Genomic DNA, 25,066 nt, shown 5'->3' with positions numbered 1-25,066 from the left:
CAAACAGTCCTCTTGAAAAAGACTTCCCTTTGTGGTAACAGAATGCTGTTTTACTTGGACCTATCCTTCCACTGAAAACAAACAAACAAACAGGAAAAGCTGGATAAATATGAAAGTAACCAAAAGAAAATTGAACAGCCAAAAAGACAGCAAGGAGCCATTAGGCAAAAATGCAAAGAAAGCAGAAACTCAGGGATGCAGAAAACCGAACTGGAGAGACACTTTTCCCTGAAAGCATTTGTCAATTCAGATTCATCCGGGCTCTGGTTTAGCGGCTATGGTAGGAGCCCTGGTTCCAGCCTTGGTGAGGAATTTTACTCCACACTCTCCTCATCTTATCCAGGGAGCCCCAGATGCTATACCCTCAACTTCTGTATGAGTCAGGCCCTCAATTCACCCCTGCTTGCCATAGGAGAAGGCATCAGAGCTAACTTTGGCACCAAGAAAAACAGGACTTAAAAAAAAGAAAAGAAAAATCTGTTCCTGAGAAGTTGGGATCATTGTTTTTGTACACTTTTAGCCCAGGTTCAACTGTCAGATCAACATATGGGTCTTTACTTGCTCAAGTTGATCTAAGATGATAATCCAGAATTTTAGTGCTCCCAAGAGCCAGAAAGAATCATATACAAATATTTCTCTATTCTAGTCCCAAAAGCCTGCCTACAAATGATATTGCAAGAACAGTAAACATTACAAAGTGGAAAAACAAAACAAAACAGGTCAAACAGAAAAAAAGAGACACAACAACCACTGTGAGAAAAGAGAAACAGAAGTGCCAAATATTAAAACTGTCACACTTATCTCACCTACCGATTATAAAAAACCACACTTATGCACATTTCAGCTTGAAAACATTTATAGGAAACAGAAAGTTAAAAAAATAAAACAGAGTTGAAAAGAATAACAGCTTCTGAAAGTGAAAAACCAAGCAATCTACTCAGGGTGTGTCTTTAATAGTAGGTAAGAAGCAGTTTGAAGAGTAAAGGATTTAATTAGATTGGAAGAAGTAATCCAAAATGCAGCCCAAAGAAAGAGATGGAAAACAGCAGCAAGATTTTAGGAAAATGAAAGGCAAAGAGGAATGGCCTAACATCCGGAATTAAAGTTCCGGTAGGAAGTACATGTAGAGAGTAGACTTGTGGACACAGAGAGGGAGTGAGGGAGTGGGATAATTGAGAAAGTAGCATCAACAGAGATACACTGTTAGGTGTAAGATGGCTGACAGGAAGTTACTGCGTAGCACAGGAAGTCCAGTCTGGTGCTCTGTTACGACCTGAAGAGATGTGATGGGTGGTGGGGGAGGTTACTGAGGGAGGGAGGGGATGTATGCATTAATATAATTGTAGCTGATTTGCATTATTGTAGGGCAGAAACACGGAGAAGGCAATGGCGCCCAACTCCAGTACTCTTGCCTGGAAAATCCCATGGACGGAAGAGCCTGGTGGGCTGCAGTCCATGGGGTCGCTAAGAGTCAGACACGACTGAGTGACTTCATTTTCACTTTTCACTTTCATGCTGCGTTGGAGAAGGAAATGGCAACCCGCTCCAGTGTTCTTGCCTGGAGAATCCCAAGGATGGGGGAGCCTAGTGGGCTGCCGTCTATGGGTCGCACAGGGTCGGACACGACTGAAGCGACTTAGCAGCAGCAGCAGGGCAGAAACAACACAACATTGTAAAAATTCTTTAGATATATTTAAAGAAAGGAAAAGAGTTCCAGTAGGAGGCAGAAAGGGAGTGAGGTAGGCAGTTTGTGAGGGTTTCATGGCTGAGGATTTTCTAGGGTAATGAATCATAACAAGTAAAGAAGCATAATATTGTCAAGGGGTAATAAACTGAACAACACAGAAAACAGGCAGACAAAAGAAGACAAGTAGGGAGAAGGCTTCTCTGGTGGCTCAGTAGAAAAGAATCTGCCTGCCAAGCAGAAGACAGGGGTTCAATCCCTGGGTCAGGAATATCCCGTGAGGAGGAAATGGCAACCCACTCCAGTACTCTTGCCTGGAGAATTCCATGGACAGAGGAGCCTGGCAGGCTGCAGTCTACAGGGTCACAGAAAGAGTTGGACATGACTGAGTGACTAAATGACAGGACAGGGAAGAAGACAGGAGACAGACTTCTCAGAAGCAACAATGGAAACTAGTACTGATCTACTCAACACCTAAGAATATGGTCGCTAGCAAAAATGAAAGATATAAATAAACATAAAAATAATAAAATATAAATAAATAAAAGGAAAAAAAAAAGGCATTTTTTAGATGAGTTTCCCAGCAACAGAGACTCTCACTAGAGGAAATCCTACAGGCAAAAAAATGTATGTATACATAGGAGTGAAGAGCAAGGGTTATAAATAACAGTCCAGTAATTAAGGCTCTGCACTTCCAGTGCAGAGGCCTCGGGTTCAGTCCCTGGTTGGGAAACTGAGATTCCACATACAGTGCAACCAAAAAAAAAAATGTTTTTAATTAAAAAAAAAAAAAAATATATATATATATATATATAAGCAAGTCTAAGTGAGCCTTCACCATATAAAACAGTAATGATCACTGTAGATTTTTAGGTATCTTCAATGTATGATGTGCATGTTTCTGCTTACAGCCCTAAGAAATCTTCTGTGAAGATTTGTAAAACTGTTCAATATCCTGTGTATATATGTGTATGCTTGCCTTCAGACGTGCTGCACTCACAGGATGAAATTAGATTTAAGGGAAGAGATGATGGCTCAGATAATTTGGGTTTATTCAGATTACTGTATGTCACTAGTCCATGAGCAAAAACAACTTTAGAAATGTGAACTTGGTCCCTTGGTCATATAATTGTATGGTATTTGAAGAGAAGGTTGACAGTGTTCATTCTCTTCCAACTGGATTTAGACAAAGTAAGTTCACAAGTTGACGACCTAGAGGACTAGGATAGGTGGGGAGAGGGAGGCTCAAGAGAGACAGGATATATATACATTGCTGTTTTGGGGGCTTCCCAGGTGGCGCTGCTGCTAAGTCACTTCAGTCGTGTCTGACTCTGTGCGACCCCATAGATAGCAGCCCACCAGGCTCTCCCATCCCTGGGATTCTCCAGGCAAGAACACTGGAGTGGGTTGCCATTTCCTTCTCCAGTGCATCAAAGTGAAAAGTGAAAGTGAAGTCGCTCAGTCATGTCCGACTCTTAGCGACCCCCTGGACTGCAGCCTACCAGGCTCCTCCGTCCATGGGATTTTCCAGGCAAGAGTACTGGAGTGGGGTGCCATTGCCTTCTCCTCCCAGGTGGCACTAGTAGTAAATAAAAAGTAAAAGAACATGTGATATCAGTGATGGTGAAAGTTGCTCAGTGTCCGACTCTGCGACCCCATGCACTATACAGTCCACGGAATTCTCCAGGCCAGAATACTGGAGTGGGTAGCCGTTCCCTTCTCCAGGGGATCTTCCCAACCCAAGGATTGAACCCAGGTCTCTTGCATTGCAGATGGATTCTTTACCAACTGAGCTATCAGAGAAGCCCAAGTGGTAAAGGACCCACCTGCTAATGCAGGAGACAGACACTGGTTCAGTCCCTGGGTTGGGAAGATCCCCTGGGGGAGGGCATGGCGACCCACTCCAGTATTTTGCCTGGAGAATCCCATGGACAGTGGAACCTGGTGGGCTACAGCCCATAGGGTTGCAGAGTCAGATACAACTGAAGCAACTTAGCATGCCGGCACACTGTTGTTGTTTAGTCGCTAAGTCGTGCCTGACTCTTTTGCAACCCTATGGACTGTAGCTGTGGGATTTTCCAGGCAAGAATACTGTAGTGGTTTACCATTTTCTCCTCCAGGGAATCTTTCTGACCCAGGGTTTGAACCCGCATCTCCTGCATTGCAGGTGGATTCTCTATGGCTAAGCCACCGGGGAAGCCCATATCTATATATAAATAATTATGAATGATTGGTGGTGTTGTACAGCAGAAACCAACATAACACACTCTAAGGCAATTATCCTCTAATTTAAAAAATAAGTAAAATTTTAAAGTATAAAAATTAAAAAAATAAGTTCATAAGTTAAGAAGGAAAATATCTTAGACAAAACTAAGTGAAGTAATCAGAAGTAATCAATAATGTGAAGGGCATTCACACTTACCAAACTGTCAGAAGCAAACATTTTGACCCCTCATCACTAATAAAAGAACAATCCCTACAGCTACTAAGGTGTCGACCAAAAAAAATATATATATATATACAACTAGAGAGTTGTGAGTTAAGTTTTATTTGGGGCAAAATGAGGACTGCAGACAGGGAGGCAGTACCTCAGATACCTGAGAGACTGCTCCAAAGTGGCAGTGGGGGAAAGTCAATATATAAGGTTTCAGTGAAGGGGGAGTTCAGTGTCATGAAGCACCCATTTTACAAAAGGTTTTTTGTTAGTCATGAGGATCTGATGTCACCATGAAGGGATTTAGTGCTTCTCTAGATGTGAGAGAGAATATGTTATGACCAACCTAGATAGCATATTGAAAAGCAGAGACATTGCTTTGTCAACAAAGGTCCGTCTAGTCAAGGCTATGGTTTTTCCAGTGGTCATGTATGGATGTGAGAGTTGGACTGTGAAGAAAGCTGAGCGCCGAAGAATTGATGCTTTTGAACTGTGGTGTTGGAGAAGACTCTTGAGAGTCCCTTGGACTGCAAGGAGATCCAACCAGTCCATTCTGAAGGAGATCAGCCCTGGGATTTCTTTGGAAGGAATGATGCTAAGGCTGAAACTCCAGTACTTTGGCCACCTCATGCGAAGAGTTGACTCATTGGAAAAGACTCTGATGCTGGGAGGGATTGGGGGCAGGAGGAGAAGGGGATGACAGAGGATGAGATGGCTGGATGGCATCACCGACTTGATGGACGTGAGTCTGAGTGAACTCCGGGAGTTGGTGATGGACAGGGAGGCCTGGTGTGCTGCGATTCATGGGGTCACAAAGAGTCGGACACGACTGAGCGACTGAACTGAACTGAACTGAACTAGATATGAGGAGATACAACGATTTAGATCATAAAATCTGTTCCTAAAAACATCCAACTATCTAAAGACCTGTCTCACCAGATTCCCTGGAGCACAGAGTGCCTCACTCCACCCTGAACTCCCTTTGGGGTTGTTGAAGGTCGATAGCTGTAGCAGCATGGGGTTCAATCTCCATAGAGGCAGATGGCAAATGCCTTTTTTGTTCACTCTTTGGCAATGCTCTTGGTAAGTGCCAGTTTGTAGTTGACAAAGGGTAAGCCAGAAATGGTGTTGCGTCAGAAGAAAATACAAGGCAACAGTTTTCACGGCTTTTCAGAGAGAATAATTATCCCTCAGCTTTTCTGAGAAAATAAACTCAGAGAACAAGGGCCCTTAATAATCACACAGGCTTGAAATCCAGACTTACTCATATTTTGGATGCCTGGAAATCCTAGCACAGCTTAGCCTTCCAACGGAGCCCAAAGCTCTGACCTGGTTGATTTGCTTGTTTACCACCAAAACAGGAGAGCTGAACCTGGGTCCTGCAGGTGTGCAGTGTGAAGGTCCCCATGTGTGACGTGGTGATGGACTTCTGTTTTGGGGGGAGTCAAGCTATGGGAATAGAATTGTCTGGGTTTGATTTCCAGTCAGCAGTGAGAACTGGGTAAAACTGTCAAGTGGAAATCCTGTGTGAGCTGGACTGAGATTATGTGACAAAGTTCACTGCAGGGTGGTTCTCTTATGTCAACTGCAGCCCTAGAGCAAAGAGGCTCTGCCTTGGCCCTGCCTCCTCCTCTGCCTTGGGCACTCCTTCAGGCATGACTCCAGATCAGAAAATTCCTGGAAAGGAGGACTTTGTGGGGAAAAGGAAGAAACAATTCGTGCTAAAGCTGAGCTCAGAAAGAAGGAATCTTGGAAAGCTCCATTTAGGGGAGGAAAGCAGTGAAGCTGAGCTCTATTTATCAAGCAGACGAAATTCAACTACCAAAGAAATTCAACCAATGACTAAAACATTCATGTGATTCCTTACACCTTGAACTTTCTATTATCTATCATTTTTATAATGTCACTTTTCTGGTTACCATGGTTAAGTAACAAACCACTCAGATTCAGTAGCATAGAATAACCATTGTATTGTGAGCACGGCCCTGCAGGGCAGGAATCAGGGCCAGACTCAGCAGAGATGGCTATCTGCTTCACAGTGCTTGGATCCTCAGCTGAGGAGATGGAACTGAAGGTGCCTGGGCAGTGGGAACTTAAGACTCTCCCAGGGGCTTATTCACCCCTGTGCCAAGTGCCCAATGGGGCCCCTACACTTGGCCTCTCTGTGTGGTCTGACATCCTTTTTGATGCCCTGGTGACCCCAGTTGACTTTTCTCATTGTGACTCAGAGCACAGCATGGCAGCTGCATCAGATTTTCTCAACCTGCCTGGGAAGTCATGCTGTGCCACTTCTGCTGAGTTCTACTGGTCACAGGCATGTCACAAGCCCACATACGTCACACAGGCTTCACCCTTTGATGAGAGGAGAATTCAGGCCACATGGTTAAGGAGCATAGAGGGTGGAAGATGCTGTTGGGGTTGCTTTTGAAAGTTGCAGGCAGAGACGGTCATGTCTCTTACTGCAGTGACTAGTAGTCACTTTTTATAGTAGACACCTGTATAGGATGTCTGTGTGGGCAAATTTGCCTTGGGGTGACACAAGAGAAATCATCCCATCACCTTCCCAGGCCATCAGACCTCCTGCACGGTATAAGGAAGAAAGCTAAAGGTTGGCCCAGGCTGTAGAAGTGACTTGGAGAATGAGAACTAGGGAAATGTGTGAGAGCCAGACAGGGCTAAGGCCACCTTGCCGGGACATACCTGTGACAGGGTGGAGGGCCTCCCATGACCTTCTGAACCACTCACTTCTGCTCATTCATATGATCTGGACACCTGCAACGTCTCTCTAGTGGTCCTGACATCCTGAGTAACACACTCTGGGCACCTTGGCCAAACTAAAATCCATCTCACTAAGCTGGGAGAGCTGGTTTGGCAAGAGACCTACTCGTGATTGGGAGGGCTTTAAAATTAAAATGGCAAAACCAATACAATATTGTAAAGTTAAAAAAAATGAAAATAAAAAAATAAAATTTCTTTTTCCAACTTAAAAAAAATTAAATTAAAATTCAGGGAAATGGGGAGATGTGACTCTGACATGTAAAAAGAGGCCTTTGAATGAAAGAGTATGTAATCAGATGAATTTTGCAGAGTCTGCAATGACAATCTATCCTTTTAATGAAAGGATAAAACTGAGCTCCATCCAGTTTCCAGCTCCCTCCCTCCTGCTCCATTTCCTATAAACACTCTCTTTTACTAGAATCTATTTTGTTTTGCAGAAGTAACAGACGTTCAGCTCCTTTTCCTTTATTAAAAAGATCAGGCCCTTTTCCATTTCAGTTTTGGAGTTTTTCCTGAGAGAGGAAGTTGAGTAGCTGCCCAGAAATTGCCAAGTGATGTGATCACCAGAATAATAGTTAAGCAGTTGGCGAAGGGTGTGACCTTTAAGTGGCCACTCCTAGGACAACCTATCCCTTCGCTGGCCACAGAAAAGAACTGAAGAAGCCAAGATCAGTCATGTTCTCTGGGACCAGGGTCATTGCTGGATAAAGCGGTTATAAGCCATATGTGTGCCCCTCCCCTCTTCCCAAGCTTCACGTGAGACCTCAACACACAGAAACGCAATGGCCGAAAATAGGAAATCACCCTAATTGCAAGTAAATGGAAAGGAGGGCAAAAGCATGAAAATATCCCTGCCAACCGAGAGCTCATTTTCCAATAGTCTGAACAGCAGTTACCTTAAAACCAGGCTAACACAGCAGCACCATCCCCTGGATTCTGCCCAGCCTTCAGGCCCTTTTCCCCACCAGGAGAGCCCTCAGGCATCAGAAGCATGTACCGTGCATTTGTCCCAAGGCTCCGGTGATGTCCTGGATGGAGACCCTCAGTCGCTGCAGGGCTTGAAGCAAGGAGTCTGGGCTGGACTGCAAGATGGCATTCACGGCCTGAACCAGGGCCTGGAGACAAGATTCAGTCCCTCAGTGCATTCACTTACGGTCCACTGAGGTGGGGAGTCCAGGAAGGGCAGCCCTCTGCCTGCTCCCCTGGGGAGCGCTCCTCACTGGATTGGCCGTGAGATCCTCCTGACAGGACAGTCTCTCTGGTCACCAGCTGGATGGACCTGGTTAGGTCTTTCTGGATCTTTCCACTGGCTGCTCCTTCTTGTCCCTCTCAAGGGCCTCCCTCCCTCATTTCCCTCCTTCCTTCTTCTGGAGTTATCACACATGAGCATCCTTCCTACTTCTATGCTTTGAATTGGGACACCTTCACTCCTCAACTCTGTCTTACAGAAAATCAGAATCTGTGGAGCCCTCAGCTCCAGAGCCCCCTTCATTAGCAGCCTCCGCTTTGTCTGAACCCCTTACCAGTATTTTATTTTGTTTCCATAATAAACACACAGAATAAACACATGGATGAGGAGTAAAGTGACCACACAGTTTTACAGTGAAGGAGGGAGCAGTAATAATGGTAGCCCAATCTGGTCACCCCACTCTTGACACAGAAGGCACCCAAAATATGCTTATCAGGGAAGGTGGTGAAAACAGAAATCTAACTCCAACATCTCTAGGCAAGACATGGATGCTCTGTGGACATCTGACCTTCTTGGGACCTGCCTGAGTCTTAAAGGGATTCAAGTTTAAAACCCCAAAGGGCTAGGTGACCTCAAGGATGATACATTTTTAGTTTAGCTAGTTTTTTTTAAATTTTTTTAACTTTTCATTTTATATTGACGGTATAGCTAATTAACAATGTTGTGATAGTTTCAGGTGGACAGCGAAGGGATTCAACCATACATACACGTGTGTCTAGTTCCCCGTGCTATACAGTAGGTCTTGGTTGGTTCTCAAGGATGGTTCATTTGAACTCAGAGCCTTTGTATGGCATCTCCTTCTGCCAGAGATCAGCCTCTGTTTCTCCGTCTCTGTCTCTCTGTCTACATTACTCAGGGATTAACTTTCAGATCTGTCATTTCCCGTGGGGAGTTTTGCCCAACCTGTTGAGTCTGAATTAGATTTTAGATGTCTTTACATGAAACTCAGCATTCTTTTTCTCATTACACCCTATATCAGCTCACCTTCCCCCACTGGATCCTGAGCCTCAGTTGGAGGCCAGAGCAATGTCTTTCTTATTCCCCCAGATCTCCCATTGCCTAGAACAATGCTTGTTTGTTGATGGGCAAGTGGTCAATTCTAAGCTTTATGGTAGTTGAGGAAAGGGAGCTAGAACGTATATCTCTTTGCTTAACTAACCAAAACAGGAGTCTATATTGATTCAGTCACTGCAGGGAAAGGGTCTGGGTGGGAAGGAAAGCTCAGACAGATTTCTCATTTAGGAAAAAAAAAAGTGCTTTGGGTGGAAAGATACCTTAATCCCAGGCACAGCTGCTTTCTCCACCAGAACAGTCACCAGTATAAAACCACGCAGGCTTTCTCCCCCAGGGAATGAGATGATGGTGTCCAAGTTCCTTGGGAGGGACAGATGACCACGTGGTTAGAGAGGTTTGGGCACAGTGAGTATGCAGGGCCCAGCAGTGGCCTTGAGTCAGGTAACTGCTAGTCCAAGGTGGAACCAGCAGCTAACCTTCTCAGCTCTGCAAGATGACTGAGGACAAACAGCTCTTCAGCAACATTCAGGAAGGAAAGGGAGACATCTGCTGCAGCCCAAGTTCACCTGAGCTGAGCTCCCAAAGTCTGGCACAGCCTTGATGGTCCCAGACCATCACTTCCACCTCAGGAAACCACTAAAGCACAAGTGGATGAGTAGGGCTTATTTTTCACACACCCTTCCTGTTAGGAACACAGAGTCATAGAGCTCCAGGAAGCATAAAATGATAGTTGCTCTGTCATGTCCGAATCTTTGGGACTCCATGAACTGTGGCCTACCAGGCTCCACTGTCCATGGGATTTCCCAGGCAAGAATACTGGATTGGGTTGCCGTGCCCTTCTCCAGGGGATCTTCCCAATCCAGGGACTGAACTGAACCTGTGTCTGCCACACTGCAGGCAGATTCTTTACCATCTGAGCCACCTGGAAGGCCCAGGCCATGGCTAACTTCACACCCCTTTTCTACAGACAGAAAAATATGGCCCAAAGAAGCAAACTCACTTGCCCAAGTTCATCCAGTTGCTTAGTCACTGGACCTGTTATGAAACTGAGAGCTGTTTCATAACTCAGGCTGGGACTCTCTCTAATCAGTCTCCACCCCGCCCCATCCCCCACCAAATTCTGTATTATAGTAGTGAAAGCTGAAGACTAATAGATGATCATTTTTTTAAATTTTATTTTATTTTTAAACTTTACATAATTGTATTAGTTAGATGATCATTCTTAAATGACCTATTATCACATGGATTCAAATACCCCAGAGCTGGATCCAGTCTATGAAGCATGCAAACTTCATTCCATAAATCACGTCTGCCTCTAACATTTTAAAAACAAGAAGAAATGAAAAACACAAAAGAAAACTAAGTCAGGGACCCCCATAGTTTCAGCAGAGTCACATTTCTGTGCAAAATGGGGTCTTCACCCTTCATCTCTCCATCTTCCGAGCTAAAGCTTTTATGCTGAACCCCTTATTGAGCTGAGGTTTGTTGATTAGAGAGGCAATGTCAACTTAGAGGTTAACTGTGCTCTCTAGTGAAAGAGGAGTTTAAAAATGTCTCAACCAGACTTGTCCTGCAAGCTCCAGTCTCTGTAATATTTCAAAGGGATTCTGGAGCTGTAGCAGCCACAACCTGCCCTTTGTCCTTTCATAGAAGTTATGGTGAGACCAGAGATCTTTTTCAGATTTCACGTGCATGTGTGCTAAGTTGGTTCAGTTGTGTCCGACTCTGTGCAACCCCATGGACTGTAGCCTGCCAGTCTCCTCTGTCTGTGGGATTCTCCAGGCAAGAGTAATGGAGTGGGTTGCCATGCGCTCCTACAGGGTATCTTCCTGGCCCAGGGATCAAACCCATGTCTCTTACTTCTGCATTGCTGCATTGCAGGCGGGTTCTTTACCACTAGATCATTAGACTTGAAAAAAATCACAAAGAATTAGAGAACTGGTGAAGCTTTGGTGTTTAAGGGGTGGTGAGGAGTAGTTTGTTTGTTTTCTCTTCTTGCATTGCCTTTTACTTTTTTTTAAATGTACAAACTGGAAAATGTAGCAAAGAAAATTAATTCCTTAATTTACACATAGCAGAGACAACTATTGTTAACATTTGGGCTGTTGATTTGAGGCATATGTTCTTCTAGTCTTTTTTGTGTGTGTGCATTTCTATAATTTATATATTATACATGCAATATGGGATGCTTTCTTTTTTGTGTGTTTATTTTATTGTAAGTTTTTACAGTTAGGAAAATCCTAAAGTGAGTCTGGGGTCTCAAAGAGTCAGATACAACTGAGTGACTGAACTGAACTAAAGTGAGTGAAGGGTTTCTGATAGCTTACCTGATTTCCAGGGGTCTAGTCCAAGTTCAGTGATTGAGAAAAGAAAAAGAAAAGAAAGGAACAAATCAGTTTGCAAACTTGATATGCCTTCCAGGGTCATGTGTACACAAGTCTTGTGCATTTGTGAGCAAATGAACCGCAGACACACACACACACACACACACACACACACACACAGTTTGGATGTCAAGGGCTGTGACTAGACTATGGACCCGAGGGCAGGAGAATGCACCATCCCAAATACACCACTTTGGTGGATTATTTTCAATTAAAGGTACTTGAGAAACAGCAGATGCCAAAAGGACACGCTGACCTCTTTGTGCCCCTGAAAGGAGGAAGTAAATCTTCCAGGTGAAGGGCGTCCTCCCTGTACCAGGAGGTAGAGAGATAGTCTTATCACCAGAGACAAGGAGTCAGGGCAGTGCAGCTTGTAGAAACAAGCCTTGCTACCTCTCCCCTAATTAGCTACCCCAAGCCTAAACCCCAGTGTCTTGTCAAGTTTTTACAAATGTACTGCTTCCTTGTCTAGAAGGTATAAAAGCTGCCCGCTTCAGTCACATCTTCAGCTTCATATTTTTATGGAGTTCCAACATGTGCAAATTAAATTTGTTTTTCCTCTGTTCATCTGTGCGTACATGAGTGCTAAGTCGCTTCAGGCGTGTCTCTCTGTTTGTAACCCTATGGACCATAGCCAACCAGGCTCCTCTGCCCATGGGATTCTCCAGGCAAGAATACTGGAGTGGGTTGCCATGCCCTCCTCCAGGGGATCTTCCCGACCCAGGGGACTGAATTTGCATCTCTTACATCTTCTGCTTGGGCAGGCAGGTTCTTTACCGCCAGCACCATCTGGGAAGCCCCCTCTGTTCATCTGTCTTGTGTCAGTTTGATGATTAGACTAGCCAAGGAGCCTAGATGTGAAGAAGGGCAAAGTTTTCTTCCCTACAGGTCTTGGTGTAACAGAGTGAGCCAAATCTCAATATACATATCAGACTCAAAACACTGAGACTGTGGCCATGCAGAAAATTTATCTTGTTCCTTTTATATCTTTGTAACAACCTGTCCCAGTGTGTTCAGAGTGGGTTGAGAGGAAACTCCTGTGAACTATGAATTTTGAACTTGTGTTTAAGTTTACCCCTTCTTTGGCACCACAAGTGTGTTAGTCACTCAGTCGTGTCTGACTCCTTGTGACCACATGGATTGTAGCATGCCAGGCTCCTCTGTTTATGGAATTTCCTAGGCTAGAATACTGGAGTGGGTGGCCATTTCCTTCTCCAGGGGATCTTCTGGACCCAGGGATCGAACCTGGGTCTCCACATTGCAGGCAGATTCTTTAATATCTGAGCCACGAGGGAAGGCCCCAGGTAATAAATATGAGCATCCCTTATCCAAAAGAGCTGACAAAGTTTGGACTTTTCCTGTAGCAAGAGAAATCACAAACCTCTCCCTTATCTGGTTTTCATTTGTTCAGATCCCAAGCACCCTCTCCTGTCTTACCCTCCTGGGTTCCTAGTAGCCCAGTTGGCCAGCACCAAGTCCGAGTGAACGAGGATAGGAGGGAGCCCCAGGTTCCTGGAGACCTCAACAAAGGGCAAGGCAAGGTTTCTTGGCAGAATCTTGCGGATATAAATGCAGACAGTTAGCACATTATAGAAAGAATGCAATGGAGGACACAATCTGTCTCTTTTCTTTTTATTGGCATATAATTGTTTTACAATGCTGTGTTAGTTTCTGTATAATTAGCTCCTGTGTAGTTAGTACAGGAAAGTGAATCAGCTACATGTGTACATACATCCCCTTTTTTTCGGATTTTTTTTAGGTCACCACAGAGCACTGAGTAGAGTTCCCTGTGCTATATACTAGGTTCTCATTTGTTATCTATTTTATACATGGTATCAATAGTGTATGAGCTTCCCAGGTGGTACTAGCAGTAAAGAGCCTACCTGCCAATGCAGGAGGCATAAGAGATGTGGGTTCCATCCCTGGGTCAGGAAGATCCCCTGGAGGAGGGCATGGCAACTCGCTCCAGTATCCTTGCCCAGAGCATCCCCTGGACAGAGGAGCCTGACAAAGCCCCAGTTCATGGGGTCTCAAAGAGTTGGACATGACTGAGCAACTATGTCAATCTGTTTTTAATTCCTAAAAATTGTGTGGTAAAGAAACAACCTGAGAATAAAAATGGAATTATATGAGTGATCCATATAATTAATCCATGTAATAAATGTATATAATTAATTAACATATATCCATATAATTAATACAAGTATAACACACAATTCACTCTCATATTTATTCTTTAACAACCTAGTGGATGTATTATTTATGAGTATGGTCTGAAATATATGTGAAAAGTACAAAATTGGAACATGCATGTACATATATAGTATAAAATAATCTCTGAAAATTGTACAATGCAGAGCATGAACAAATGTTGAGGTGTAAGTGGGGATTGAGTTCATGAGCAGTGGGAAAATATCCCTCTTTCTCTCTGTATATATATGTATTTATATATATCCAGATACATAATATAGGTAAATGCATACAAGTGTTTTGTGTACAGTCTTAGTTTTAGGAACAAATATGTGTATATACTTGTATATATATGTGTGTGTGTGTGTCCTTTTCTCAGAGAGATGGATGGGAAGACTAGAACATTTCATCATACCCAATAGCAACTTCAAGTAAGTCACCTTAGGACAGTCCCCATTCAATCCCTGAGTAATCTGAGGGCCACTCTAAAGAACTCTATTTGTCCAAATATCCAGAAAAATTACCAGGACCCATGGGGATGGGAGTGGGGGGTTCTAACCATCAACAAGTCTAAATAGATCCAAAAGAATTCTTATGCCTCCTCTTTCCCACTTCCAACTTCCTTCCCCCTTAAAGTAAAAATATCTATTCATAGAAAGTGGAGAGGACCCAAAGAGCCTCTTGATGAGGATGAAAAAGAGCTGGCTTAAAACTCAGCATTCATAAAACTAGGATCATGACATCCAGTCCCATCACTTCATGGCAAATAGATGGGGAAAAAGTGGAAGCAGTGACAGATTTTATTTTCTTGGGCTCCAAAATCACTGCAGTGGCTGCAGCCACAAAATTAAAAAGACATTTGCTCCTTGGAAGGAAAGCTATGACAAGGGTAGACAGCATATTAAAAATCTGAGACAAAGGTCCGTATAGTCAAAGTTATGATTTTTCAGTAGTCATATATGGGTGTGAAAGTTGGACCATAAAGAAAGCTGAGCACTGAAGATGCTTTCAAATTGTGGTGCTGGAGAATACTCTTGAGACTCCCTTGGACTGCAAGGAGATCCAACCAGTCCATCCTAAAGGAAATCAGTCCTGAATATTCATTGGAAGGACTGATGCTAAAGCTGAAGCAGTCCTTTGGCCACCTGATGTGAAGAACTGACTCACTGGAAAAGACCCTGATGCTGGGAAAGATGGAGGGCAGGAGAAGGGAGGGACAGACAGTGCAGAAATGAGGTGTCTCTATAGTAAGAAAAGTTAAAGGAGGAAATACAGGGAAAGTAGAGATGGTTTGAGGTTGCATGTGGGAATGGGCGTAGGGAGCTCAGTGGTGATCTGGAAGGTCATAGACACACCAGAAGCTGGTGTCTTCCTCCCTTGTCACCTACTTCATCCCTTCCCCAATTGAGGATGCTGGTCTGGAGAACAGAAAGAGGAGGAAAAATCCATTGGGGTGTTCCATCATGTGTGCCTAGACTTCAAACTTTCCAACATCAGACACATGACTCTGAAGTTAGATGTCCTGACATTAAAACAGTCTGCAGCAGCTCTCTGCTTACGTCCTGTCTCTTATCTCACTTTGCTTTGCTTTCATCACTGGGAGTCTCCTCTATTTACTTGAGATACAAATGGTAGAATAAACCTAGGCAAACAAATTAAGAACAGGTAGCTCACTCAAGCTTGGAGAAGCAAAACAAGGGTAACATCCTGATTTCTGTAAAAGGTCCATTTATAAAAAAGTGAAACCAATAGTAATTTATACTGAGGTAAGTGAAACTCAAAGACTTCATGTTCTGAGATTCAGATAAAAACTGTAAAAAGTTATGCAAGGAGTCAGAAGAGATTTGCATGAAATTTTAAGAGACAGACCAGCATTTGGTAGATAACAAGCAACATCAAAAAAATAAGCATAGTGTTATAAACGGTAATGTGTGTCTCTGGGGAATGAAGGCTGCATTAGGGAAATCAGAAGGTCTGGGTTGTGACCCTGGCTTTTCCACAAACTTGCTACCTAGCCTTGGGCCAGAAATTTACCTTCTGTAGTCCTTGGCAGTCTGTAAAATGGGTACGGCATTGCTATACTTAGTGTATGAGGTTGTGAACACTGTGGTTACTGATGTGTGTAAGAGCACAAAATGCTGTAAAATGGAAGTCATTCAGTGTTTCCTAATATCTTATGACTTGCCTTCAAATGCAACAGTTTAAAATTCCTAGAAGAAGGTGAGTGTCAGAAAGAAAAATAAAAAGAAAATGCCAAAACAAATGAAAGGGCTTCCAGTTCCAAAGAAAATTAACTGCCTGGCCAGGTGGGGAGAAATGGTCTTTCATTTAAATGGGCCTTTTGCACTTCATTTTACTGCTGCTCTTGGGTAATAGCTAAGTCATGTCTGACTCTTTGAGACCCCCACGGACTGTAGGCCCCCAGTCTCCTCTGTTCCTGGGCTTTCTCAGGCAAAAATACTGGAGTGGGTTGCCATTTCTTTTTCCAGGAGATCCTCCCAACCCAGGGATTGACCTCATCTCTCCTGTATTGCAGGCAGATTATTTACCACTGACCCACCTGGGAAGCCTTTGTGCTTCCTTCATCTCAGACCCAAAGGGAAGAACATGAAAGGACACATTTACCAGGAAAACAGTGTGGACAGTGTTCTCCAGGTACAGGGAACCTCCATATGACAAGACAGGAGTCCCTTTGTCCCTACCTCTTTGGGCTGCGTCTCTCCATCCTGCCAGACATATCCCATGGTGATAAAGCTCAGGACTAGGCGTGCCAGGCGCCACTCTCGGTAACCTGTAAGGAACTGGCAGTTCAAGAGCGGCATCTGTTCAGGAGAAATGTCCAGAGGTTACCAGTTGCAACTGGTTCCAAATAGGAAAAGGAGTACATCAGGGCTGTATATTGTCACCCTGCTTATTTAACTTCTATGCAGAGTACATCATGAGAAACACTGGACTGGAAGAAACACAAGCTGGAATCAAGATTGCCGGGAGAAATATCAATAACCTCACATATGCAGATGACACCGCCCTTATGGCAGAAAGTGAAGAGGAACTCAAAAGCCTCTTGATGAAAGTGAAAGAGGAGAGTGAAAAAGTTGGCTTAAAGCTCAACATTCAGAAAATGAAGATCATGACATCCAGTCCCATCACTTCATGGGAAATAGATGGGGAAAGAGTGGAAACAGTGTCAGACTTTATTTTGGGGGGCTCCAAAATCACTGCAGATGGTGACTGCAGCCATGAAATTAAAAGACGCTTACTCCTTGGAAGGAAAGTTATGACCAACCTAGATAGCATATTGAAAAGCAGAGACGTTACTTTACCAACAAAGGTCTGTCTAGTTAAGGCTATGTTTTTTCCTGTGGTCATATATAGATGTGAGAGTTGGACTGTGAAGAAGGCTGAGCACCGAAGAATTGATGCTTTTGAACTGTGGTGTTGGAGAAGACTCTTGAGAGTCCCTTGGACTGCAAGGAGATCTAACCAGTCCATTCTGAAGGAGATCAGCCCTGGGATTTCTTTGGAAGGAATGATATGAAGCTGAAACTCCAGTACTTTGGCCACCCCATGCGAAGAGTTGACTCATTGGAAAAGACCCTGACGCTGGGAGGGTTGGGGGCAGGAGGAGAAGGGGACGACAGAAGATGAGATGGCTGGATGGCATCACTGACTTGATGGACATGAGTCTGGGTGAACTCTGGGAGTTGGTGATGGACAGGGAGGCCTGGCGTGCTGTGATTCATGGGGTCGCAAAGAGTTGGACACGACTGAGCGACTGAACTGAACTGAAATGAACTAAATGGCCGTGGGAGTTTTGTGGTTTGAAGGGTCCTTTGGGTATAACTGGTAGGTTATCTTTTAGTTAAGGTGATCCTCACACACTCATTTCTGCCCTGATCTTAGGACACTGCAGTAAGAGAGGTCTTTCACATGATGTTGTTCATGAAATACCAATACTTACATCCCATGCAAGCCCCCAAATTGTCCCCATGGTAATGCCTGGACACTGGTCACCATTACTGAAGTGGCAGCTTGATTGGAGTGTTCTATAAACAGAATAAAGTAGTCCCAAGACTGACATCATGTATCAAATGTGGAGTCTCCCAGGGCAAGTTTTACAATCCTGCCTTATCAAACACCTTCTGCTTAATGGGTACCATTGTACTCTAGTAACAGCCCAGCTGCTGTGGGCGTGACTCTTTTGCTGTAATTCCTAGATGAAAAGGTAAACGGAGCCCAACGGAATTAGGAATCCACCCAACAAACTCCCTCCTAGGAGGTGGTTGGGGGAGCCCAAAGGCCGTTCAGTCCTTGTCCTAACCCTCCAGGTGACCCTGGGTGGGTCTTTACACTTCTCCACTGGCTTCCTCTTCAAGATGAGTCATAGGGAAGTGTGAAGGTCATGTTGCTGCTGAAATCATCACCCTGTACACAAATATGTTATCACTGACAGCCCTTCCTATGCAAACAGTACCAGTTTCTTGGTTTAGTTCTGGCCAGTCCTGCCTTTTTCGGTTGACACCAACAGCCTCTGAGCTCTAATTTCCCTGCACATCCCTGCTGGGTTTCCTCGGTGCCCCCCAATCCTGCCCCTAGTTCTAGACATAGTCAGATCTAGATCCTTCCAGGTGCCCCTCTCTGGGATCCCAAGCGCCAGAAGGGCGGCTGTGGACACGGCATGTGTCTCTTTGAGAGAGGAGTGGGATGGGACCAGGGGTCCTATCGCCCACCGCCTCACAGAGGCTTCTGTCCCTGGGATGGGACTCCGTCCTCCGTGGTCTGCTGGGGGCAGCCTTTCCCTGTCTTCTGCTTTGTACCAGATTCCACATTTCACCCTAAAAATTGGCTGAGATACAATCTTGAAAGTTCTGTGCGTTAGAGGGGTGTGGGCGGGGGAGGGAGGGAAGAGGGGAAAGGCGGGTTGGGGGGACCAGTGACATATTGCATTTTAACAAGAACCAGCCTGAAAATTACAACCACAGTTATTTATTCAGTACTTATGCTAAGGCAGATACTAAACTGTCCAAGCCTTGATGCTAAAAGCTTCTCACTCAGGTTGGTATCCTGTTTTCTCCCAAGACCCGTAGGCCAGAACCGAGTATCAGCGAGGGTAAGATATTCACCCAAGGTTACAGAACCAGGAGGGACTGAGCCAGGGTTCCAGTTCAGTTCTGCTGGCCACTGCCCTGTGCTATGAAGTCCGCTCTGCCAGATGGAAATCTGAAAGCCATATGTGTCATTTTACATTTTCTATCAGCCACATTTTGAAAATAGGAAAGAAAAAACAAAACAAAAAAAAAACACTAAAGTGGAATTAGTTTTAATAACATTTTATCAAGGTTAATATATGCAAAATGTTAACACGTGATCAATATTTAAAATATTGAGATATTTCACACTCTCCTTTTATAGTAAGTCTTCAAAATCCAATGGATATCTGACATGTTAATTTGTCCCAGTCATATTTCAAAGGCTCAGTGGCCATGAGTGGCTACTGGGTACCTATCCTGCAGCCTCAAGGTAAAGGAATAAAGTTCCAAGATGTTCTGGGGTCACCTTTTGTTTTTCCTAGCTCAAGATTTATAATCAACTCTTTTTCTCCAAGGAGCCCTACTTCCGTTGATTGGAAAAGAGTTCAAATAAATGGGCACTGGGTTTGCTCTTTGCTACTGGAATGCCACTGTTTCTAGATCCTCACAGTGGGCAAAGTTAGGGAATAGTGCATGTGTATGGGGGTGGGGGTGTGCCCTGGTGGCTCAGGGGTAAAGAATCTGCCTGCAATGCAAAGAACCCAATGGACCTGGGTTCCATCCCTGGGTCGGGAAGATCCCTTGGAGGAGGGCATAGGAATCCACTCCTTGGAGGAGGGCATAGGAATCCACTCCAGTATTAATGCCTAGAGAATCCAATGGACAGAGGAGCCTCGCAGGCTACAGTCCATGTGGTTGCAAAGAGTCTGACACGACTGGATGAATAAGCAGCAAGTTGTGTGTGTGTACACCTGTTATGCTGCCACTGCTGTTTAGTCCCTAAACCATGTCCAACTCTTTTGCAATCCCATGGACTATAGCCCGCCAAGCTCCTTTGTCAATGGGATTTCCCAAGCAAGAATACTGAAGTGGGCTGCCATTTCGTTCTCCAGGGTATTTCCTTACCTAGGGATAGAACTCGCATCTCCTGCTTGACAGGAAGATTCTTTACCACTGAGCTACCTGGCAAGCCCGTACACCTATTATATACACTGTCTATCCACACAAATGTATTTGTCCATCTATGTATCAGTGTGCATGTGTGTGTATATAAGGGCGTCCCAGGTGGCACTAGTGGTAAAGAACCCACATGGTGATGGTGGCTTAGTCGCTGAGTCATGTCCGATGCATGGGACCCCATGGACTGTAGCCTGCCAGGTTCCTCTGTCCGTGGGATTCTCCAGGCAACAATACGGGAGTGGGTTGCCATTTCCTTCTCCAAAGAACCCACATAAATGATGCTAAAATGCTAAACATATCAGATGTCTCCAACTCTAACCTGGTGTCACAGGTTGATCTTATTTTCCTCCCTTGCTAATGTATAACTTGCATCTCTGACAGTGAAATATCATCCACAATTCATTTATTTATTTGCTCAGCTAGTGTGTGTGTACACACACACACACACACACACAGACACACGCACAGCGGTTTCAGAACTGTTCAACTGTACTGCTTTGCAAAACAAATTCACCAACTTGAGCGCAGTGATTACAAATGTTCTTTTTTAATCCAGCACCAGTCACAGCATCACTTTCCTGAGTAACCTAGGTCACCTCCTTTTCCCTACCCTCTTCCCTAAAATGATGTCACGCATCTGTAGGACAGCTAGATTCACCTAGGTGTTATTGTCTGCATTCCATTCCAGCATCTCCCAACATTCTGGTTAATATTTTAAAACTTGCAGACACTTCACTATGTGATACACAATTCTATGGGTTTCACAAATGCATAGAATCACATATCCACCACCAGAACACCATAGATAACAGTTATGTTATCCTAAAATCCTCCTTTAGTAATCATTCCTCCTCAGTCCCTCATCACCATTGACCTGTGTTCTGTCCTTATAGTGTTCACCTTCTCTGCAATGTCACATGAATGGAATCAGGATGTGTAACCTTTTGGTTGTGACATGTTTCATTTAGCAAAATGTACATAAAGTTTATCCATATTGTTGAATAAACCAATAGCTTATTCATTTTTGCCATTGAATAGCATTCCATCATATGAAGACAACTCAGTGTCTTCCAGACTGCTGTAACAAAGTACCATAGGCTAGATGGCTTATGAACAACGGAAATTTAATTATTTTGATTTTGGAAGCTGGCAGTCCAAGATCAGGGTGCCAGCATGATTGGGTTCTATTGAGAACCATCTTGCTGTCTTCTTGCTGTATCTTCCCATGACAGCAACAGAGTGTCATAGAGCCCTGGGGTCACTTTGATAAGGGCACTCATCCTATTGATAACTATCCCCTTCTTCTCTCATGATCTGATTACCTTGGGTGATGGTTGATTTGATGCATCAGTTTGACTAGGCTAAGAGAAGCCCAGATGGCTGGTAAACATTTTGGGGTGTGTCTCTGAGAGATTCTGGAAGAGGTTCTGGAAGAGATGAGGACTGAGTAAGGAACCTCACCTCACCAGCTCATGTGGAATCACTGCTCTGTTTAGGACCTGAATAGAACAAAACAGTGGAGAAAGGGTGACGTTGCTCTGTTTCAGCTGGGACAGCCACTTCCCCTGATCCCTAGGATTAGCACTCCTAGTTCTTAGATCTTCAGACTCAGACTGGAACTTGCACACTGGCTCCCTGGATTCTCAGCTTTCCTGGGCCTCCTCCAACTAGCAGGTGGCAGATTGTGGAACTTCTCAGCCTAGGTAATCATGTGAGTCAATCCCTCCTAATAAGTCTCTTTCTATATAGATAGGGGAAAACAACAACAACAACAACAAAAAAGAGTCTTTCTCAGGAGATCTCTGACTAATCACCTTCAAAGGCTCTGCCTCCTAACACCATCACATTGGGGATTAGGGTTTCAATGTATGAATTTGGGAACCACAATGTTCAGGCCTTTGTACTCAGTTTAAAATTCCCCTGTTGAGGGACCTCTTGGTGGTTTCTGGTTTAGATAATCACTAACACATCAGCTTTTGCATGAACACAAAATTTTGGTTTACTTGGGTAAATATTTAGTAATGTGATTGCTGGGTCATATGGTAATTCTTGATTTGAATCTGCCACCTGGATGGAAGGGGAGTTTGGGAATGGACACACGTATGTGTATGGTTAAGTCTCTTCCCTGTTTACTGGAAACTATCATAACATTGTTAATTGGCTATGAGTGAAAGTGAAAGTGTTAGTCGCTCAGTTGTGTCTGACTCTTTGAGACTCCTTGGACTGTAGCCTGCCAGGCTCCTCTGTCCATATAATTCTCTAGGCAAGAATACTGGGAGCGGGTAGCTATTCCTTTCTCCAGGGGCTCTTCCCAACCCAGGGACAAAACCTCGGTCTCCCCCATTGCAGGCAAAGGTCTTTCTGAGCCATCAGAGCCATACCTTAACACAAAATTATACATTTTTTTTTTAAAGAACCTGCCAGGGTAGCTGTGATATTTTGAAGGCCTTCTTCCAGGGTAGCTGTAATATTTTGCATTCCCATCAGCAATGTGAATGAGAGTCTCTTTGCATATGTTATCACCAGTGTTTGCTATCTCCAGATTTTTAAAAAATGTTAGCTGTTCAAATAGGTGTTAAATTACCTTTTAGTACTTACTATCATAGATAAATAGTCCTATATTCCTCTGTAAGTCCCCTGCTGCTAACTGCTGCTAAGTTGCTTCAGTCGTGTCCGACTCTGTGCGAGCCCATAGATGGCAGCCCACCAGGCCCCACCGTCCCTGGGATTCTCCAGGCAAGAACAGTGGAGTGGGTTGCCATTTCCTCCTCCAATGCATGAAAGTGAAAGTGAAAGTGAAGTTGCCCAGTCATGTCCGACTCTTAGCGACCCCATGGACTGCAGCCTACCAGGCTCCTCCATCCATATGATTTTCCAGGCAAGAGTACTGGAGTGGGGTGCCATTGCCTTCTCCGGTAAGTCCCCTAGTTTCGTTGTTATTCCTTCCTGATTAAGGCTTATCAACGATTTCTGAAGAATCTGCTAACACTGGCTGTATAACTGAGAAAGTCTCTTGGCTCAATTCTTTTATAGGACTCCAACAATAAATCAGTGTGACTTCATGCAGAGGGAGAGGAACCCTAACCATGGGGCTTCTGAGAATTCCATGCCTATTCTGACCCAGCTACATCTTATCCATCAATTTCCTGACAATTCTCAACCCGATTGCCTTCTTTATTTAAAGAACAAATATTTGTTGAGTGCTTAATATAATATAGTCCAGGAATTTTTCTGTGTAGGCTCTGGAAATTTTAGGGAAACACATATCATACCAGAAGCAAGTGTTATTCCACTCATCACCAAGGGTGAGATTATTTTAGTTCTGTGGATAAAGTCACCATAGTCAGTGGTCAGCTGACCCATGTCTACAATGTTGAGAAAGAAAAGTGGTGAGAGGATGAAAATAGGGTAGTGAGAAAGGGTCAAGGAGAAGAACACAAGATGTTGTACCTCGTTTACTTGAGCTCGAAGCTGGCGGCTCTCAATCAACTGGGGAAGTCTGTTGGCAATTTCCATCCAAGGACTATAGTGACCAGGGAGTTCTCTCTGCATTCAGAAAATTCAAATGTCTCAGTATTTTACACCTTTTTGTGAAGCAGCCTCATTGCTACTTTCAGATTTCAGTCTTAAGGCAGAATTCAGATCAATTCTATTCAACAAATACTGAGAATTCACTGAATCCAATGTGCGGCACTACAGATACCCAGGTGACTAAAATGCAGTGCTTGCAGTTAGGAGCATGTGACTCCTAAGGGATAAGTAAAGTGTCATCAGACGTAACCCATGCAGTATAATATGTTTGATTATGGATGTGTGTAAGCTTAAGAAAGGGCTCCCCCAGGGGCTCAGTGGTAAAGAATCTGCCTACAATGCAGGAGCCACAGGAGACGTGGGTTTGATCCCTGGGTTGGGAAGATCCCTTGGAGAAAGGCATGGCAACCCACTCCAGTATTCTTGTCTGGAGAATTCCCATGGACAGAGGAGCCTGGAGGGTTGCAGTCCATGTGGTCACAAAGAGTTGGACACTACTAAAGTGACTTAGCATGGCATAGTAAGCTTAATAACTAGGAGAGGAGGGAGTGGTTAATTGCGTTATTCTAGAGGATTAAAGGGAAATGGTCATAGAAACATGACTGTTGGGGCCGGTAATAGGGTCTGAAAGTGACATTTCTAGTTGGCAATTTGAAGATGAGAAGGCATGTTTTCAAACAGAGCAGATGATGGATAAATCATCTGTTCTTGGGATTATAGTTCATTCCGTATTACTCAAATCTAAAGTTTAAGAGACATGACAAATTAATGACAAATGACTCATAACAAATGTGAGTCACTCATTCATTAGTGAGGTGGATGAACCCAGAGCCTGTTATACAGAATGAAGTAAGTCAGAAAGAGAAAAAGAGCTATCATATATTAACTCATATATAAGAAATCTAAAAAGGTGGTACTGATAAACCCATTTGCAGGACAGGAATAGAAACACAGAGAATGGACCTGTAGACACAGCAGGGGAAGGAGTGGGTGGGACAAATTGAGAGAGTAACATTGATATTTATACATTGCTGCTGCTACTGCTGCTGCTAAGTCGCTTTCAGTCGTGTCCGACTCTGTGTGACCCCATAGACAGCAGCCCACCAGGCTCCTCTGTCCATGGGATTCTCCAGGCGAAAACACTGGAGTGGGTTGCCATTTCCTCCTCCAATGCATGAAAGTGAAAAGTCAAAGTGAAGTCGCTCAGTCATGTCCGACTTCTGGCGACCCCATGGACTGCAGCCCACCAGGCTCCTCGGTCCATGGGATTTTCCAGGCAAGAGTATACATTACTCTGCATAACATAGAAAGCTAGTAGGAAGCTTCTATATAACACAAGGAGCCCAGCCCGGCACACTGTGATGACCTAGGGGGTGGGATGGAGCGGGGGAGGTTCAAAGGAGAGGGGATATATGTATGCTTATGGCTGTATCACCATAGGTAGGCTCACATTCCCTACCTATGGTGATATAGTGTCTTCCTGTCTCCACATGCAAGCAGGGCATCTTTCATAGGAGAGATTTATTTCCTGCTTCTAGGGAGACAGAGAAGAAGGTCAAAGTTCCGTTTGAATTTACTGTTTCTTTCTGTTTT

General features: G+C 44.2%; 1 protein-coding gene across 3 annotated transcripts in view; it reads right to left on the bottom strand.

Moving 5' to 3' along the window:
• IDO2 (indoleamine 2,3-dioxygenase 2) overlaps positions 1 to 25,066 on the bottom strand; it is a 65,966-nt gene that overhangs the window by 23,815 nt on the left and 17,085 nt on the right. For 2 of the 3 annotated variants that reach the window (XM_010820353.4, XM_059882372.1), the window contains exons 2-7: positions 23,393 to 23,488; positions 16,436 to 16,555; positions 12,981 to 13,099; positions 11,487 to 11,501; positions 9,420 to 9,519; positions 7,894 to 8,011 (exon numbers count right to left, since the gene is read on the bottom strand). In XM_010820353.4, the coding sequence (XP_010818655.1) occupies positions 7,894 to 8,011; positions 9,420 to 9,519; positions 11,487 to 11,501; positions 12,981 to 13,099; positions 16,436 to 16,555; positions 23,393 to 23,488 (568 nt within the window). The remainder of the gene's footprint in view (positions 1 to 7,893; positions 8,012 to 9,419; positions 9,520 to 11,486; positions 11,502 to 12,980; positions 13,100 to 16,435; positions 16,556 to 23,392; positions 23,489 to 25,066) is intronic. The other variant, XM_010820354.4, reaches the window with a different exon arrangement.

This window comes from Bos taurus, chromosome 27, assembly GCF_002263795.3.
Source record: "Bos taurus isolate L1 Dominette 01449 registration number 42190680 breed Hereford chromosome 27, ARS-UCD2.0, whole genome shotgun sequence".
NCBI lineage: Eukaryota > Metazoa > Chordata > Mammalia > Artiodactyla > Bovidae > Bos > Bos taurus.
The sequence above is the reverse complement of the archived record's forward strand: the minus strand, read 5'-3'. Positions and strand labels throughout refer to the sequence as shown.